This window comes from Parasteatoda tepidariorum, chromosome 7, assembly GCF_982258835.1.
Source record: "Parasteatoda tepidariorum strain Cologne lab strain chromosome 7, Ptep-v5.0, whole genome shotgun sequence".
NCBI classification, from domain to species: Eukaryota; Metazoa; Arthropoda; class Arachnida; order Araneae; family Theridiidae; genus Parasteatoda; species Parasteatoda tepidariorum.
In genome coordinates, this window is record NC_141761.1 from 110,148,031 (window position 1) to 110,168,647 (window position 20,617).

At 30.4% G+C, this 20,617-nt stretch overlaps 1 protein-coding gene across 1 annotated transcript; it reads left to right on the top strand.

The window, feature by feature from the left end:
- The first annotated feature begins 1,431 nt into the window (after positions 1-1,431).
- On the top strand, positions 1,432-15,612 carry LOC107456350 (retinol dehydrogenase 7). The gene is made up of 5 exons (XM_016074208.5): positions 1,432-1,781; positions 4,043-4,255; positions 8,737-8,919; positions 12,496-12,628; positions 15,025-15,612. The coding sequence occupies exons 1-5, from the start codon at positions 1,574-1,576 to the stop codon at positions 15,395-15,397; spliced, it is 1,110 nt and encodes a 369-aa protein (XP_015929694.2). The 5' UTR covers positions 1,432-1,573; the 3' UTR covers positions 15,398-15,612.
- The last annotated feature ends 5,005 nt before the right edge of the window (positions 15,613-20,617 follow it).

The following is a 20,617-nucleotide window of genomic DNA, read 5'->3' on the forward strand; positions in this document are numbered from 1 at the left end:
AATGACGATTATAAAAATTCATAATTAATAAAGCTCTATATTGTAGATACTTTGATAATTTTTAATCTCGTAGAGGAAAAATAGAAATTGGTTGAATAGTTTCAGATGTATCGAAGGGTAGAGATTGAAATATATTTTTTTCTCGAGAGGTTTTTGATGAAGTCTGACGATTCGTATCGGTAACGTGTTATATAACTCAGCATGATACACTATAGCGTGTAATTTAAAAACATGCATTTTTAAAAATCAATGTAATTCATTATTTTACACTTAAGCTTTCCTTAAAAAGGAGATAAAAAATAGTGTAACACTTTCCCATAAATCAGACAAATTTCAATTCATGAAGAGCCGTCCGAATATATTCGTAAACAAAGAAATTAATACAAGAATGAGTCTTTTTAGTATTTATGGCTTATTAACTTCAATAACACTGTTAGAAATGTTTTGTAATTCGTCTCAAACCATTAAGTCCAAAATCTGATGGAATGTTTATTAAGAAAAAGATAATGATTTTGCGCTTTAAATTATGTATCAAATTATGATTTGTACTTGCTCGAATTAAATTGAATGTCTTGATTCTTTAGTAGTCCAAATGTAATAACATCTTTCGTATTTACAACCATTGCGCAGCTTAGTAGCCCGAACGTAGTGACATCTATCTTATTTTCATCCACTGCGCAGTTTTAAGTTCGTTACGTCAGACTACTAAATTGATCCGCGCTGAGGCCTTCTTTCTCGTTTTAATCAGCCTGGAAGTTGCCAAGATTTGGCGATTATTCTGCTGCAGATCACGATACGAAAATTTTTCCGCTTTTTTAAAGTAATAATAGATAAATTTTACAATTAAAAACCTACAAAAAAATAATAATAATTCTATGACATCATAAACTAATTATTTTTAATTAATTACTTAAAGTAGTTTTAAAATTCATTAATTTTATTAATTCTATTTCTATTAGAAAACTTCCCAATTCCTAACAACTTCCTTATGATCTTAATTTAAAAAAAAAAAAAACAGTATAAATACAATAACAAAAAAAATTAAGGAAACTTATTTTATAAGTAAAATAATAAAGAAAATAAATTAAGTTTTACAACTAACAATTCAAATAATAGCTTTGCAATCGCATTAAAATGAAGCTTTATATAAAACCTAAAATACATGATGTTTTACAGTTGCATAAAAATAGCGCCAAATGAAATAAAAAAATTTTTTTAGAGAGGAATATAAAATTTCACGAACAACCACCGTTAATAATCCGCGCCATTTCTGTTCTTACAATTCGAATTTCGAATGCATTTATGATAACCGATTAAGGAATAAGGAATAATCATAAAGGAATCGATTTCAGTTTTCCTTTCACACGCGAGTTAGGAATAAAATAAAAATAAGCCAAAAGTCGACTGAACCTGTTTATATCTCGCCAACAGAATCCAAATCTACTCAGAAGGAAGGTATGTCAACCTGTTCTTTGAGAATAATCTCTGAAATAAACAGAGCATGGTGATGAACACACATTGAACTTCATCAGAGGAAAATGATTCAATAATAAGGACGCCAACCGGCAAAGATATGTTCAATACTACGATTACACATATCGTTTGTTTAGTATTTTTAGCGTTTATTGTGATTATCGGAGGGGAGTGCTTTCGAGAATTATATTTCAAATTTTCAGGATTAGCTTGCTTTTTGTGTATATCTTATTTGTTGGCGAGTTTTATTGATAATGCTCTTCCTAGATTCCGAGCAACTTCTGCCAAGAAGGCTGTGTTTATAACAGGTTGGTAAATTTATTACGCATATTAAAATAATAAAAATTATTTAAAAAAATTTTTTTTTTTTTTTTAGTTTTGTTATTAAGAGTAAATTTTATTTTAAAAGTTGTAGATAATTATCCGTATATATTGTTAGTGTAATGATACCTTGTAAATTTTAAATAGTATAAATTATAATTAAATGTAGTTAATTGCGATTAAAAACTGTAATTAAAATATGAAACAATAGCTGAAAAATTGGCAAATTAGTTATTACTATTGACAATTTGAAACAGGCGTGGTATTTTTATACCAGATATTAAAAAATTTCAACCTTTAATTTGGTGCATGCCTTTTCAGATTAGTGCATGATTGTTTGGGTAATAGTAATTTATCGATTATCTATTTATTTTATTTTTCCCTTCAAAGAACAGCTGTTAAGGAAATAAAAGCAAAAAATTAAATTTGCGATATTTTATAAATACGTATAATTAAATTTAATGACAATAATAAAGCATTTATAAAGAATTCCTTTACAAAATAAGCATTTATAATTCTACACTTTTAAGAAAGTTTTAAATTTTATACCACCTAACTTGATATAAATTCACAATTAAAAAAAAAATCATTCATTGAAATTTAAATTTGTTCTGTTTAAAAATAGTTCAATCGCGTCTTTAAATTGATTCGAATCATTGCAGAGCAATGCCGTTTACACGGCATAATACAAAAATTTGGACGAAATCGGCTGAATAGTTTCTGAGTGATCGAATTTTAAATATTCGACTTCTTTAAAAGTCGATTTCTCAGGAACTATTCAGCCGATTCAACCCAAATTTTGTATTTTGCTATGTAAAATTGTATACTTTAAAATGGCATAAAAAATTATATACCTCACAATTCAAAATTTTTTCGACCAGTATTAAATAAAATAATAAAAGAAATAAGTATTTTCTAAAATTTCTTTTCTTCATGGAAATATCTTCGAAAAAACAATTTTATGATTGTGTGCAAATATTTTTCGATTCTCTTAAAAAAAATCGATATAGCAAAATGGGCAAAATAAAATTAACATTAAGGGATCCAAACTTTTGATCGCTCTTCTGACCAAAATATGGGAATCATATTTCTCAGATTGAGGCTATCTCCTATATTTTGGGGGTCAGAAATTCAAATCCGTAGGGGAAAAAAAATTGAGTCCTACAACGTGAAGATCCAATCATTAGATCAAAAATTATTTAGAATGTTTCTTTTTCTTTTTTTTTTTTCAAAGGGAATAACATCAATGCTAATTTAATCAGAAGGAGCGTATTTTTGATGTACTTAATTTCTTAGAGGAAATAAAAGGGCATTAAAAAATTTCAAGTATTTGATAATTTCACATTTCTTAAATTAAATATTTGTTGTCGAAAAAGGCTTAAAAATGTTAAAGGATAAATTCGAAAGAAAAAAATGTTTTTGAATAACAAAGTGACTCACGTAAACATGAATAAATATTTCTTAATTATTTCCCTACATTTAACGTAACTTCGTCTCTTTAAAGTGAGTGAAGCAGTTACTACAATTCCAAAGTAATTTATAGTTGCTGCATTTGAAAAAAAAAGTAACTGTAGTTGTAATAGACTACAAAAATGATGTAGTTTTTCCGACCACTGCATAAATGTATGATTAATGTAGATAGACTACATAGAAGCGTTTGTAGTCTATTTACATTAATAATAAATGTATATATAGACTAAGACTCATAGATTTAGAGGCATATAAAATAGCGGTAATTACAGAACACCCAGAAAATTTCTTAACAGTATTTTCAGCAATAGTATATTCTTGAAAATTTTTTCATCGAGGAAATTAAAAAAGCCACAGTTTAAGTGTCTTGCACTTCAAGCAAACCTACAATTTTAAACTTTATATATCATCTTGCATTATCTTGGCTTTAAAACGAGCAAATGGTTAAATTATTTTAGTTATTAGACTTTTTAAAAAAATCGCCGATTTTGCGAGATTTATCCTATAGCTCCAAATTATTTTGACCTGTCCTTTTTTGACTTATTACATCATTTTAAGAATTAGCCCAGTCTAATTCAGGGGCTCTAGCTCAGAGCAGGCTGGTTTAACTTGACTTATCAATCATGAATCCCTGTTGCAAGCTCACAGCAGTTGTGAAAATAGCATATTGTTCTCAAATGGGAAGGGGGGGGGGAAAGGTAATTTCATGCGACAACAAAGAGCCTCCGAAAAAGAACTTTTCTTCTGCAAATAATTGTTATTTCTTTGTCTATTCCAGGTTGTGATCGTGGCTTTGGTCTTCTATTGGCGAGAAGATTAGATAGTCTGGGCTTCAAAGTATTTGCAGGATGCCTCGATCCACTTGGTGCAGATGTTCAGAAACTGAAGAATACTGCGTCGAGTAGACTTTCCTTAGTGAAAATTGATGTCACTAGAGACGAAAGCGTATCTTGCGCGCAGGAAGAAGTAAAAAATAATTTGGGAGATTGCGGTAAAATTATTTCAACTCATTTTATTTTATAATTTTTCATCCATCGTATAATTGGGTATAATATGAAAAAAACACAACTACTTCGATTTAGTAGGAACAACATATGACGCAATGCTAAACGAATGGAATTTAGTTGTTGTTTATTTAGTTACTGTTATTAGTAGTTGTTGTTATTTGCTTTAGTTGTTGTTGTTTATTTAGTTGTATTTAGTTTCAATAACTTTTCTTTATAATGCAATAAAATCTGGCGAGCAGCTATTTAAACAATAGAACACTTCGTTTGTTTATTTGTGGCTTGAAGTTAGGCTCGCAGAAAATGCCGTTCATGGGTTAAATTTAGTAGGAACAACACAACCTGTGACGTAGGCTATATTATACCCAATTTGGAACAAGTAATCCTGGACAAAATTCGTGAACTTACATCTCCAAATCTGGACAGAGCTGGGAATCGATTTCCAATCCAGCGACGTTTAACGACACCGTCTCCTGTTTGGCATTTTCTTAAATTAAAAAAAAAAAAATATTTTGATTCTTGATTTTTTTTTTTTAGTTCAGGTATCTAATTTTAAAAGAAATAAAAGTTAGTGTTATAATTGCAACCAATTAAAAAAAAATTAAAGCGAGTGGTTAACGCTAGATTGCCCAAGGAAGTCATTTTGATTGCTTTTTAATTTCAATTAGAAAAACAATGATGAATATAATGAAACAATGTCTTAGAATTTTGTGACTTTTCGTACAGCATATAATTTTTTTTTATTGTTAATATTTACTAATAGCTTGTTATATAACTGTAAATAATGTAAGAAATATTAAAATTTAATTTGAAACAAATTCTTTCACAATCCAGTCATTTTGACTGCTTTTGGGCAATATAGGCATATACTAAATTTCAGTCTTTCTAGTGTTAAAGATCGCTCGATTGTATATTAGCAGCCGCGAATAGGGCACATTTAAGAATATAGCGAATTTATGAAATAGGTTGAAACCGAGCATTTAGTTTCCTTCCCTAGTTATACATTCCCAAAAAAATAAAATTGAATTACAGTGTGTAAGAAATAACGAAGGTGGAATATCATCTCTTTCGAAGTGTTACACCTTTAGATATTAGCCGTTGCCCGGTATTCTTCACACTGATGTTTTTTTTTTTTTTTTTTTTTTTTTTTTAAGGTTAAACAACATTGCCCGCTTGATATATAGCGCTTCCAAAACATATGGAAACTGTTAAATATCTCGAGAAGTACACATCGAATCGAAATCTAAAAAAGCACTTTTGAAATATTTTAAGTGAAATATTCTATTCCAAACTTCACTTGTGAAATATTATATATCGAACAAGACCCCTTCCACCAATCTTATCCTCTGCGTTGAAGCGAGGGCGCCATCAAAATCTTAAATATTAAACCCAGTTTTTTTTTTTTTTTTTTTTTTTAAATTTCAGATTTGGATTTTCCAAGAAAAAAAAACCCTAATTTGACATAAAAGTTGTTGAATTTTGTTTCACATAGGGTACTGTAATTGTATTTAGAAATTAATGCTTATTTGTATCTCGAACAGTAAGATGTTGAATAAATTTCATTCATTTCCAACAATTCCTTCATGGTGTTGCAGTTTTCTTAAACATTAGTGTATTTATTTCACATTCGAAGGTTTAAAATAATGTCGTTTAAAAAGAGGCATCTTTATTAAGTTTTTGCTTTATTTATAAACAGTCCCTGTCCAAATTATTAGACGCAATATAAGATTCTATGTAAAATCTTAATTATCAAGTGATACTATACAGCTTTATTGTTTTTACGCGGCTGAAACCGGTTTGAATTAGTTTAACTTCGTGTATCAATTGGTTAACATTGCAATGCGATATGTTAAAAATAAATACAAGTTGGAAGTATATAAAAAATCTCCTGAATAAAAGCCCATTACATGTATGTTTAAATATAAAAAGTATTGCCTATAAACTCGTGCAAAACATATAATTATTAAAAAACTACAGTGTCTCTAATGATTTAGTCTAATTATTATAATATACTAATATAATATCTGGTATAATAAATATTCTATATCAGGGTGCGTAGCCAGATTTTTCAACGAAAAATAAGCACTTTTTAAGTACTTTTTAAGCACTCAAAAAATATTTTTAATCACTTTCCAAAAAAAAATCATAATTAGGATCTGTACAGTAATAAAAATTATTTTTTCTATTGTTAAAATTTCTTAATTTATACACATAAAATCAGTAAAATTAAAAAACATTATAACCGTGAAAAAAAAAACATGGTTGTTTCTGATAAATACTGCAGAGTAATTTGTGAAAATTTAGAACGACAATCGACATGGTAAAGAAAAAAAATCTCTTTTTAAAAGATAGAAAATTAAGCACTTCTTACAAACCCCGATAAAAAAAAGCATTTTTGAGCGCTTTTAAAAAACGTAAATCAAAAATAAGCACCTTTAATCACTTTTTGAAAACACTACGCACCCTGTATATTTATATAATATATATCTTCTAATTTATCCAATTGTCGAATTTATATTATATATTGTCTAATTTAACTAATTGATATACGTATGTAAACAAGTGAGCACCGGTTACAGCCGCCTAAAAACAATAAAGCTGTATAGAGTATCACCTGATAATTAAGATTTTATATAGAATCTTATAGTGAGTCTAACAATTTGGCCCTAGACTGTATAGCACCAAGTTCAAGGCCTTCATCATTTTCGGAAGACGTTTCTTGACACTGTTTTATCTTAAATTGAAAGAAATGAAAATAGAATTGTATTAAATATATAACTTATAATGCGTAGAGATAAGTAATAGATAATGTGGTGAATGACATCCTGAAAACACTATAATTTGCCTCAAAGTAATCCTAATTACATGTAAAAGTAAATTATATTTAGAGTTGTAATCTTAGGTCATGGTTACATAAAATCGTTTGATCATGATTACTAGCAATCGCAGCTATAAATATAATCATAAACTGTGATTACTAGAGAGTTGAGAATATGCAGTAACGGTGTTCGAATCTTCTCGATTACATACTAGATTGCTATATCTTTCGACTAATGGTGATCACCAATTTTGATAGATTTGATTGCTTTGTAAAGCTACGTGTCGCTAAAATATTCCCCTTCCGAGCTGTAAGGGCTCAGGCAATAGAGCGTTCGCCTTCCAATGAGGTGAAGCGGCTTAGAATCCCAGTAATGGCTGGTCTCTCGAATTCCGCATCTGGCTTGCACCGACCACAGTGCTGACGTAAAATATCCTCAGTGGTAGACGGATCATGGGTTAAAGACCCCTTGCCGTCAGTCTAACCGTACGAGGTATTCGTAGTTTTCCTCTCCATGTAACGCAAATGCGGGTTAGTTTCATCGAAAAGTCCTCCACGAAAGCAAATTTCTCCCAATACTTAATCCAGGAGTACCCTTGTCTTCTGGATTGGGTTCAAAATGACAAGACTAGGCGTTCAACATTAGTAGCCGTAAACAAAATTAATTGGGTCAGCTGTTCAACGACGGTTAAAAAATGAAATATTCCCCTTCCAGAAAATAGAGTAAAGAAAGTGATAGTCAAAGACCACGTGCGTTTCACGTGGTCATGTCACTAGTACAGTACCGTATCTTGGAGAGTTGTGGTGCGGCTGCCTTGTTTTGTCAACTTACATTTGATCTGTGGAATAATGCTTAGTTAGTTAATCTAGCGTTATCTACCTTGAAAGATCCAGAGTACTTGAGTTTATTACACAGTGAGACAGATGGTTACGATATATATATTTTATTTTATAACCGTCGTTGAACAGCCGGCCCTAATTTTTTGGGTTTACCACTACTAATGTTCAACTCCGTATCCTTGTAATTTTTAACCCCATCCAGAAGACGAGAGAACTCCTGGATCAAGTATTGGCAGAAATTTGTCTTCGTGGAGGACTTTTTAATGGAACTAACCCGCATTAGCTTTACATGAAGAGGGAAACCACGAAAACCTCCTACTGTTAGCCTATCGACAAGGGGACTCTAGCCCATGATCCGTCTACTACTGAGGATATTTTACGTCAGCTCTGTGGTCGATTGTAGCCGGATGCAGAATTCATATCGATCAGCCATCGTTAGGATTCGATGCCGGTTCACCTCATTGGAAGGCGAGCGCTCTATCGCCTGAGCCTTCACGGCTCTGTCATTTATAAAGAAAGATGCGTTATAGTCCAAATACTTCTATTGATGCGAATATTGGTGATAGCGTAGAGAACAGAACCTTCGATTTTTTGCCATGCAGCATCACTAATCCGGGTCACCAATTGAGGTGAGGATATATAGCGATGATGCAGGACCGAACTCTCGGTCTATTAGGCCGCACAGCAGCGCGGTATGTCTCCACAAATGGGGATGACACGAAACGTCTTTACATAAGTTAACAATACTAACAAGCAATTACATTTTATTTAGTTTTGGTTAGTTTACATTGCCTAAATTTGTTTGTTTAGAGTTGTGGGCATTGGTCAACAACGCTGGAGTCATCGAACGTGGAGAGTTGGAATGGACACCAATGGAGATCTACCAGAAGCAATTCGAAGTAAATACATTTGGTGTAGTCCGAGTCACGCAAGCTTTTCTTCCATTACTCAGAAGATACAAAGGAAGAATTGTTACTGTCACAAGTGTTGGAGGTTACGTTACTTTTTCTTTCTATTTCTAATTACATGATTCTATTTCTAAGTACATTGTTCTATTTCTAAGTATATTTCTTTCTTACATTAATATTATTGAATTCTAATTTGTTTTAAGGATGGTATAAAAAAAATAAAACTTTTTTTTTTTAATAAAATGCAAGTTTTATCATATTTCTCTTTGTATCCCAGATACATTAATATGATTCTAATATTTTTTCAAATCAAATGTTAAAGTAATTAAAATTTTCTAATAGAATATAGAATAGAATAGAAAATATATTCTATTAGAGAGAATAGAATAAAATGCTAGTTTTATTATATTTCTTTTTGTATCCCAGATACATTAATATGATTCTAATATCTTTTCAATTCAAATGTTAAACTAATTGAAATCTTCTAAGAGATAGAAATATAGAATGGAAAATATATTACAATCGAAAGAATAGAATAAAATGCTAGTTTTATTATATTCCTTTTTGTATTCTAGATACAATAATATGATTCTAATATTTTTTTCAAATCAAATGCTAAACGAATTAAAATTTTCTAATAGAAAGAAATATAGAATCGAAAATATATTCTAATAGAAAGAATGGAATAAAATGCTAGTTTTATTGTATTTCTTTTTGTATCTCAGATACATTAATATGATTTTAATATTTTTTCAAATCAAATGTTAAACTAATTAAAATTTTCTAATAGAAAGAAATATAGAATAGAAAATATGTTCTAATAGAAAGAATGCTTGTTTTTTAAAATTTCTTTGTGTATCTCAGATACAATAATATGATTCTAATATTTCTACAAATCGAAGTGTAAACTAATTAAAATTTTCTAATAGAAAAAATATAGAATAGAAAATATGTTCTAGTAGAAAGAATGCTAGTTTTTTTTTAAATTTCTTTTTGTATCCCAGATACAATAATATGATTCTAATATTTTTTCAAATCAAATGTTAAACTAATTAAAATTTTCTTGATCCTCTGAGCATAAAATTTTTTGACTGTCATCAAAAATTTCACCAAATTGAATTTTTTTTTTCCAAATTACAAAACTCTTTTTTGCAAATATAATTTCGCTCGCAAAAAAAAAAATAATTTATTTTTACAATTATTTAATATTTTTAATTATTCAATTTGATAAATTATGCATTGATAAATTTTTACATCATTCTTACCATACAGTTTAAAAGACAAATTGAACATTTTTGCAAAATCGGTCTAATAAATTCTGACTAGGAAATGCTACAAAATTAAAATCATACGATACAGGTATTAGATGAATTGTCGATCAGGTATCGAAAATCCATATCTTGAAGATTAGCTGCTAAATTATAACGGTGAAGTCTTAAAATTATAAATTAATGCTGCTAAATTATACATTTGTACAAATTTACAATAATTGATAAGCAATCCAAGTTTTCATTGTGTGAATTTGTTGGAGAGTGATTCTGTATTCGAATCTAGATTTAAAAATACATTTTGCGTTACATAATGCATTTTCTGTTATCCGTATTTACAAGTTAAACGAATTAGCGAATGGCTATAATTTTTTCTTTTGTTTCATAATAAAAAGTAGTTTTTACATTTTTAAATTTAATCGTATATTCTGACCATTCATAAGTTGAAGAAATTAGCAACACGATGTTTATTTAATTATTTTTTATGTTGAGAAGTTTTGTCGGTGGAATTCTTTGGTTTTTAAAACTCTTAATTTTTAAAAAATTTTTTTTATTTTATTATTAGACTTAAAAATAATAATGTCATAACTCAGATAAATATTTTCAATGTTGTGAGGATATTGTAATACGAGAGTTCTATTATTTTTAGTTTTCAAAAATAAAAAAATCGCAAAGTTTTGATAACTGTTTGATTTTAATAACCATTAGCCGATTTTCAATACTATTTACTCCGGCCCCAATGCACTTGAACAGCTGACTTTTTTTTTGGGGGGGGGAATGGTTTATCTATAAGCTCTTCTAACACCTGCAAAAATTTCATTGAATTCTATAAGTGTAACTTGAGAATGTTTCCGTGTGAGTAATAAGATTTTCACGAAAAAGAAAAGTCGTATTTTCATTTCATCGTTTTCGTTCAAATTTTGGGTTTCTTAGTTTGAAATTTGAAATTTCATAAAAATTTGTTCATTTTATTAATAAGATTTTTAAGATTATTATTTGATTAAAATTAATAAAATTTAAGTAATTTTAAAATTTTATTTTTGCGTGGAATTATCTTTCAGTAGTTTAAATGTATATAAATTGTTAATAACAATGTAAATAAATTTTCATTAAAAATTACCAGTGAGCCAGATAAGTCACATGTTCTCCCAAATTTGTTATCTTTTTACCTATAAAATTTAGAAATATTGTACAAAAATTATTAAAAAAAATTAAAATTAAATTTACGTTTTAGTGTGTAGTTGTAGGAACTATTTTAGTTTCGGAAATTTATCTCGGCTGAAAAAAATAAAAATAAAAAATGAGCATTATGTCTATATTTAAATTACAATTGATTTGTTGCAATTGCAATTGTCTCCCACAAAAAACGAAGTTCAAACAATACTTCATTTTTTGCAAGATCATCCAAATTATCTAAAATGTAATTCCTAGTATTTTATAAAACAATAAAATAAAATGACAAATCAAATTTTGAAACATCAACTACTATTAAATTTTATCATTTAAAGCTGCTGCCAGCTAAAATCAAATCTGCATTTTCTCTAAGAAATAATGATACTATAAATTTGTAACAATGATAACAATGATAATATTGATACAATAATAATAATAACACTGTAACAATAATGACAATGATAATATTGATACAATAATAATAATAATGATATTGTAACAATAATAACAGTGATAATATTGATACAATAATAATAATAACATTGTAACAATAATAACAACAGTAGTATTGTGGCAATAATAATATTGTATCAATAATGATATTGTATCAATAATAACAGTAATAATATTGTAACAATAATAATGTAAGTTTCTTCTAAAATGATCACTTTTGACAATTAGGATTGCAAATTACGTCTAAGAGAAAAAACGAAAATATTATCGAATCACTATTGAGGAAATTGCTGCTGAAAGCATCGAAAATCTGGTTGATTGACGGGGAAAAAACTTGTTTAGTGATTATTAGAAACACATCCAATTGTTAGCAAACAAACAAATTGATTTTTGTGCTTTCCATTCTAGTTTTATTATTTATATATTAGTTCCTCGCTAATGATTCGGCAGATTTCGATAGCATTCTTTAATTTTTCTCTCACTTAAATCATTATTTGCAACCCTATAGCATGCATATGCATTTTTTTAAACTTTATTATTAAGAAACATCTTAGCAAAAAAAAAAAAAAAAAAAAAAAAAACAACTTCTCTTAAAAAAAGAAGGAAGGAAATTTATTTTAGACAGTTACATCTGGTTATAAATTAAGGCTCACATTTCGACGCAGCTCAGATTATAATTTGAATACAATTGTAATTGTTAATTATTTTCACACTTCGATATTGTAAAATGTTTTTAAAATTAATACTTTTTGTGTACCTTTTTGCAGGGCGTTTCACTTTTTCTGGGTTTGTTCCCTACTGCATGAGTAAACATGCCACAAGTTCCTTTTGTGAGGGTTTACGAATGGAAATGGCTAAATTTGGAGTCAAAGTTATAACTATAGAACCATTTTCCTACCAGTAAGTATCACAAAAGGTAACACATCAAAATCATTCCAAAATGGATGCTGAATTAGTTACAAAATCCATCAAAATTTACTACATTTGTTTACAATTTCGTTTGCAATATAATTTGATTATTTTAATACCTACTGTTATCCTTCCAACTGGGGCCAAGATGACCTGATTGGCTGATTGCTGAACTCACGTCCCGGAAAACGGGAGTTCAAATCCAGCCGGTCGAAGACTCCCTTAGTAGTAAATGGTGACTGGTGTACGTCAAATCTGTTGGGTCGCAAAGTCCTCCATGTTCCCATAGCAAATCAATATCTCATGGGGTACTGATATAGGAGTTTCCTTGCCTTTTCGATTGGTTCAAAGTTGCGGAGTTGAACATTAATAGTCGTAAACCCAAAATTGGGTCGGCTATTCAACGTCGGATATGGAAAAAAAAATCTGTCAGGTCACAAAGTCCTCCATATCCCCTTAACAAATTATACTTCTTTGGGTACTAAATTGGAGATTGGTCGTTCTCTGGTTCAGGTCAAAATTACGATCTGCGTATGCTAGAATGGATGTATGATACAGGTTAGAATGGTGAAAGTCTAGAATGGATGTATGAATGGTTCCGCTCTGTAAACGAGTTGTGACGTATGCGTGTGGCCGAAGTCGAATTCTCGGCCATAGATGGCGCCACTGGGAAACAAAAAAACCCGCACCCCTTGCCTTAATGGCCTAATAATAATGTCCAACTTCAATAATGTTTAATCAGAATTTGGAGACGCCCATTAGTTTTTTTTCTTCTTCATTTAAATATTTAGTTATGACGTGCTTTATTTTTTCCCTTGATTTTTAATCAGTCAATAAAGTCAGGGAGTTTTAGGGGAAAATGGAGATATCTTTAAGAAAGATCTCATTTTAGTTTTATTTAATCATACACAATTCTAATTCGCCTAGTCTTTTTGATTTTATAGATGATCTTAGTGAGCTAGGAACTAAGTGACAGTTTTAAACGCTTTTGGAGTGGAATATTTAAACTGCATTTAGCAACAATTCAATATGATCCCGAAAATCTTAGAAAATTTGTCTTTTTGCAAGGAAATAAAATGCCAAGAGTGAAGATGCTATGACGGAAACTGTTATGGATTTATTTATCTTTCTAACTATAAAAATCTAATGATGGTGCCGCAGTTTTCCGTTGTTGTCTGTGCATTTTTATTGGCCGGAAAATCACGGAGTAGGATCCAGTTTTTCCTCATTTATTTTCCATATTTGTTTTGATCGTTTTCAACATAAAATTAATAAAAGTCATGAAGATATTGTTTTGCTTTAAATATTTTTGTATTCCTAATTTAAAGTTATTTATGCTATCATTATGCTTTTAATTTTAGAGCTTAAAACTAGGAGAATTGTCGTTTTTTCATTATTATGTTATTCTGCCCTGCATTTTAAGATGAAGTTATTTAGAAAGGTGGTCTAATCTTATTAATCGTTTTACAATAATTATTTTAGTGCAAATAACATCAATATACTGTTATAAATTACAGTTAAAGAGATCTGTTGAATGAACGATCTGCTTCATGCAATTAAAAATAGTATTTAATATATCCACCGGTTTGGTTAGCGAAATAACGGTTGTGAACTCGTCAAATTTATTTGAACAATATAATGCTATAACAATATAAATGTTATTTTAAAAAAATGATTGCTTAAAAATTACTTCAGTTCTCCAATAGATCTAAATATTTGTAATACTGAGAGATAATAATATTTGGACATGGGAAGTGGAGGCACAAGCGTAAGCAAACAGAGTTCCTTTTAGTATAGATATATATTAAGTGAATAATTTTAGCTTTAGTAGAAGAACTGTTTTCGACCAAGAAACAACAATTATTGCGAGGCAATCAACGGGGTTGGTGAGCGGCAGCGAACAGGGAGCTTAGTCCCCTAGTAGGTTTATATAAAGGGAAGACTGAGGATAAGATATATATTCTAAACATAATATTTTTTCACGTATAGTCAACGCATAAACTTAAAAAGCAATATTTCAATTTACTAAAATGCTATTTAGAGCTTTCCTCAATTTAGCTCTTTAATGATATACTTATTACATCTAATTTCATTATTCTGCACGCTATTATGGGGGATATTTCCATATAGTGATTTGTCGAGGCATCTATAATTGCCTAGGTGCCAAATAGATTTTAAACTTGTTAATTTAAAAAAAAATGTAGATGTTTGCCCTAGGGTGGCTACGAGTCATACACTTCGAGTTGGTCCTTTTCTGTGTTTTTTTTTTTCTTTTTTTTTTTTCCAAGTTTCTCGCAGGCCGCTGCCTGGAAGTCTGCCACATATCACTATACGGAAAACTTCCCCTTTTATGCTGTGTTGTGATAACATCTTGAATATTTTTTTAGAACGGGTATGACAGATGCATCCAATGTTTCCCGAAGTATTAAACAAACATGGTCGATGTCTTCAAGCAAGTACGCAGGCGATGTCTACGATGATGATTACATCGACGAATTCAGCGATAGCGTTCGTAAATTCAACGAAGCTACAGTACTACCAGATCCAGGCAAAGTTGTGGATCAAATGGTTGAAGGAGTATGTGCCATCAGTCCTCATTACTCTTACGTTGTTGGATGCTGGGAGTTCTTGTTCAATCTTTGGATGTCAAGAAGATTGCCAAAGACTTTCGTCGATTTTTTCACGAGGAAGAGGGTTACATTCGATTGTGACTTGGAACAATATCTGATATCATCCCTCAAAGACAAAAAGAACTCGTGATATTTCTATAAAGACACTGCCTCTAGTGATTTCGAGACTTTACTGGAGAGATTGTTGATAGACTGTTTCAATCCGATGAAAGGGAATTTTTGTTTATCCCGTTGTATCCCAGAAAGCATGTGACCTTACGGCAACCTTGTGGCGGAATTTTCTTTTTATTGTCATGAAAATGTGTGTATTAAAAACCTTTTTTCAATAAAGCAAAAATATTGCAATTTCAAACCTTTCATCCTAAAAGGATTAAAATTTAGTTCTAAAGTTTTTTTAAAAAGTATTGTCACTTGGGTAAAATGGTCACTTAGGTCCATAATGACGTTGTACTGACGTCACACTATAGCAGTGTTTCTCAAAGTGTGGTATGTGTACTCCCAGGGGTACGGGAACAATTTAGCGGGGGTTTGCTACCTTATGCGAAATATCTTGCAACAAACGAAAATTTCTAAAATCTTTATTTAAAAACAAAGCTAGCCATGAAAATTTACGTATTCTTCTATTGGCTATTTTTTGCAGAGTTAACAGTTAATAATTAGTGGTGTCAACCGCCAGTTGTGATTTTCAACTTTTGTGTAATTTTTTTATAGTTAAAAATACATTCATTTTTTTAAGAGTGGTACACAGCGTTACGAAAAATTTAGAAAGGGTAAGCAAGAGTCTTAAGTTTGGGAAACACTGCACTATAGCGATAGGATCAAATTGCATTGTCAATTAAAATTTCATGACAAGGTGGATTTTAGCTGAGCATACAAGACGTTACAAAAAGAAACCTTATATTTACCAAGATTTAAGGTTATTTTCCCCTTAAGACTAGCCTTATTCAAGCATTTTTTCATACTTGAAAACCTTAAGACGGCCTCATTTTTCAGGTTTTTATATAGAAGGTTGTTTTCCAAGGTTTTGGATTAGGGTAATGTGTGTAGAATAGAGCAAATTGTCACAGATCTCGTTTTAAGATTTGAAGGTTTACACGTAAACCGCATAAAAACCATTTTAGGTTTACATCAAAAGGTTTTTGCTGTGTGAAAATAAACCTTATTTTGCTATCTGGGTCTGATGTTGCGGTTCTTTTTATTTCACTACTAGCTGAATACAGTATAGATGTTTCGATAAATCGTTTGTTCAATAAATCAAATCTGTATTGATCAACGTCACAAAATCGTGTTAAAGACTGAAAGACACTACTGTACTGATGCTATTAATTGAGCTAAAACATATCCAATTTTATTTTGCCTTTGCCGGTGTTTTTACGTTATTAGATTAAGCAGAACATGCTTTTAGAAATTTATCCATTATTAATATAATTAACTCTATTTATCATAAAATTAACTCTAATTAGTATCGTTTGGCATAATGCTATTATTCGAGTTCAACCATAGTCGATAGTCAAAAATTACCAAAATTAGCAATTTTCTCAGGTACTTATTTCTTTCGTTTAGCAATAAGAAACCTATTTCCACAGTATCTAAAGATAGTATCTTTGGACCAATACTAGTATATTAGTACAGATTAAAAAGCACCAAGTGATATGATAAAAGTTATTACCAAAATTAAGTATCAATAACTTCATGGTTCGTAGCGTTCTTAAAACGTGCTTATTTTCGTTTTTTAAAAGCCCTTAAAGGTGCTTTTTTCCATGGATGTTTTTAAAAAGTGTTTAATTTTCCCTTTTTGAAAAGGGAATGTCGATTTTCGTCATGCATTATGTAAAAGCGTGTTTTTCACGACATCGTTCTATTCAACGTTTTCACAATTCATTCAATCACAATCTATTTCGGTGTGCCGTCGGTATTTAGCGTATGAAAGAGCCCATCATTTTACATGTTTGATGAAATACTTGCGAGTTCGCATGTGAGTCTACAAAGCTGGGTTTTGTGAGATTATTGCACTTTCATCTGCAACTCTACTGCATTTTGCAAGGTATTCTCAATTTCAGGCTTCATTTTCCACCCTCTGATATTAAACCAAAAAATCTCTTGATCATTTTATAACGGCTAATATAATTAAGAAAAGAGTTGTTTGTCAGAAACTAGTTATTTTATCATGATCATGTAAAGTCTTGGAAAATTATTTTCGTTGATGTATATAGTACTTAAAAATATTTTTGAGTGCTTAAAAGGTGCTTATTTTTTGTTGAAAGATTTGGCTACGCACCGTGTTACACTAAGGCAGTTATTCACGGATCTCACGAATTAGCACTATTTCGTCACTTATTAAAAAAAAAAATTTAACTCAATTTTTTTTCTGTTTCAATTTGTACCTTTAACCAAAATTAATTAATTGGAAATCATAAAAAAATTAGTAACGACACTAATATTTTCATAATTATTTTTGGTGAACAAACTAATATCGACACTTATTTCGAAGACCGTTAAAAATCTCCTAACTTTTATTGACACCTGTGATGCTTAAAATAAATGCTGTATTAAATACCACTGGTATGGCCGTTATAGGGGCTGTGGTAATTAGTGTCTATTATACCACAGATGCTTAACATAGGCACTGTGGTATAGTACTGTTCTAAGTTGTGCTTAGTACTGTATTAAGTTTTTTTATTTTCTTATAACCGTTGTTGAACGGTCGACCCACTTTTGGGTTTACGACTACTAATGTTCAACTCCGTAGCCTTGTAATTTCGAATCCAATCCAGAAGACAAGGGAACTCCAGGATCAAGTGTTGGGAGAAATTTGACCTTCGTGGAGGACTTTTTGATGGAACTAACCCGCATTTGTGTTACATGGAGAGGAAAACCTCCCACGGTTAGTCCGACAGCAAGGGGGCTCTAACCCGTGATCCGTCTGCTACTGAGCATATTTTACGTTAGCACCGTGGTCGGTGGAAGCCGGATGCGGAATTCGCATCGATCAACCACAGCTGTGATTCAAACCCGGATTTTGTCCTGTTGAAAACTCTCTCTTTGGAATGAAATGCGTGAACCGGTATTTGTCTATACGGAAATGTCTATCTTGCAATTCAAAAATGTTTCGATTACTATTAAATAAATATTAACAAATAATTATCAAAAATTATTTTTTGCATGCAATTATCCTTGGATAAACGAATTTTATAATTGAGTGGGAAAATGTTTTAAATTACTTAAAAAGTTCTCGTGATATACACAAAAAAGGTAAAATTAACATTGTACCGCTCTCCTGACCAATCTATTGATTTCCCAGATTACGGCTGTTTTCAGGGTAAAGAATCCAAATGCGTCGAAAAAAAGTTATACCGGATTTCTTAACCGAAAATAAATGGTTAACTAATTAGCATATTTGTGGTCTCCCCCGTGAACCATTAAGCTTGATTCTTAGTAACGTAAAAATTCGATCATTAGGGATCAAAAATTACTTAAGGTTTTTTTTTTCTTCTTTTTTTTTTTGAGCACAGCACATCAGTTTTAAAATTTAATGTTCTTAAAATCATCATAATGTTAATATAATGCGTAAGCAATGCTCATCATCTTAAAATTTAATGTTTTTGATATTTAAAAACCTAAAAAGTTTAGATTCTGAAATTATTTCAGACTTTCTATATATAAGGAGTAGCACTAGAAAAGATCAGATTGGAGGAAGGCTCTGCCCCACAAAGAGCTCCAAGGATTTGTTTTTTTCTTTTTTTCCCTTCAATAATTGAGTCATATATTTTGTATAATGAAATTGATATACATTAATTACTACTCCTACTTCCCAAACAGCTTGTTTGACCATTTAAGATAATTTATTTTGTCCAATATTAATTTGTTTTTTAATAATGAGTTTTTACAAAATATCATTAAAAAAAAAACTTTTTTTCACATGTTTGATGTTATAAGAAATAGGGGATTTTATCTTACCTTTGTATTAAGGGAACAGAATAGTTATTGTTAATTTTGACTACAAGAAATAAATTATGTTTCTACAAATTTTTTTCACTCCTCTACTCAATTAGAGATTGATCGTTCTCCGGTTCAGGTTAGAACTTACGATGTGTGTATGAATTAATAGGTTCACCCTATAAACGGGCTGTGACGTGTGTGTGCCTGAAGTCGCATTCTCGGCCATAGCTCGCACCACTGAAATGCAAGAAACGCAATCTCTGTCTTAAATTCGCTTGGTTTCACCAAGCAGGCTTGCTGATATTGGCAAGTGGCATTAGAAACAACAATTCCAATAAAAACCTATGAAACGGTCAAAGACATTTCGAAAAACTTAAAATTTGCAAAGCTACTAATTTTACAAAGAAGTTACTTTTTGTAAAATTTTTTTTGCGTGTTGTCTATCATGTACGTCCCCCCCCCCCCTAGTATTTTGAAACTTTCATTACGCGTGATTTAGAAGTAATGTTTCTTTACTTTTAAATATTACTGTTTTTCTTTAAAGAACAAAAATAAAAATTTAGAATCAGTATGATTTTGTTCAAAATTTATGTATACAAAAATTATGACTTTATTAATTTGCGTAAATGTCAGCAAAATTGTCCTTCGAATGTTTTAATGTTTAAATATTTATGAGAAATTAATTTGCATTAATTATTAATAACTTTTTTTTTGAACTCTGTCACCGAAATTAATGTTTAATTTGTGACATTTTAAACATATTCTTTATTGTTTGAAAAATATTTGTAATTTTGCTTTAATTCAAAAGATTGTTGTATTTAAAGCTTATTCTTGTCTAGTGTTGATTTAGGTATATCCTGAGTGCTTAAATTGCTGGGAATGTCCAGAAGTTTAAATAATTTTAGAATACTTATACATTACTGTGATGACAAAGCCTATGTCATCACAGAAATGTATTTGTCATCACAGAAAATTGTCACTTTCAACATGGATTAACATATAATATAAATAAGATTCCGAAAAATAAGTATTTATTTATGTCTATTCTTTGATTTGCCTTTTATTCTTTTTGCTTCTTTACCTTCATACTTTTACAGGTTCGTACCTCTGTCGACATTCCGCATGCAATATTTTTAATCTCTTCCGTTGTACCTTCTACTTCGATTCTCTCCCCGTTTCTGATATTACGACGATAACACAATTATTTTCCAATCCTCTCTTCTTGAGCCGTGATGACTCGGGGGATAGAGCGTTCACCTTCCAATGAGGTAAACCGGGTTCGAATCCCAAAGATGACTGGTCGATTCCGCACTCACCACAGTGTTGATGTAAAATATCCTTAGTGATAGATAGATCATGGGTTAGAGTCCCCTTTCTATTAGGCAAACCATGGGAGGTTCCTCTCCCCATG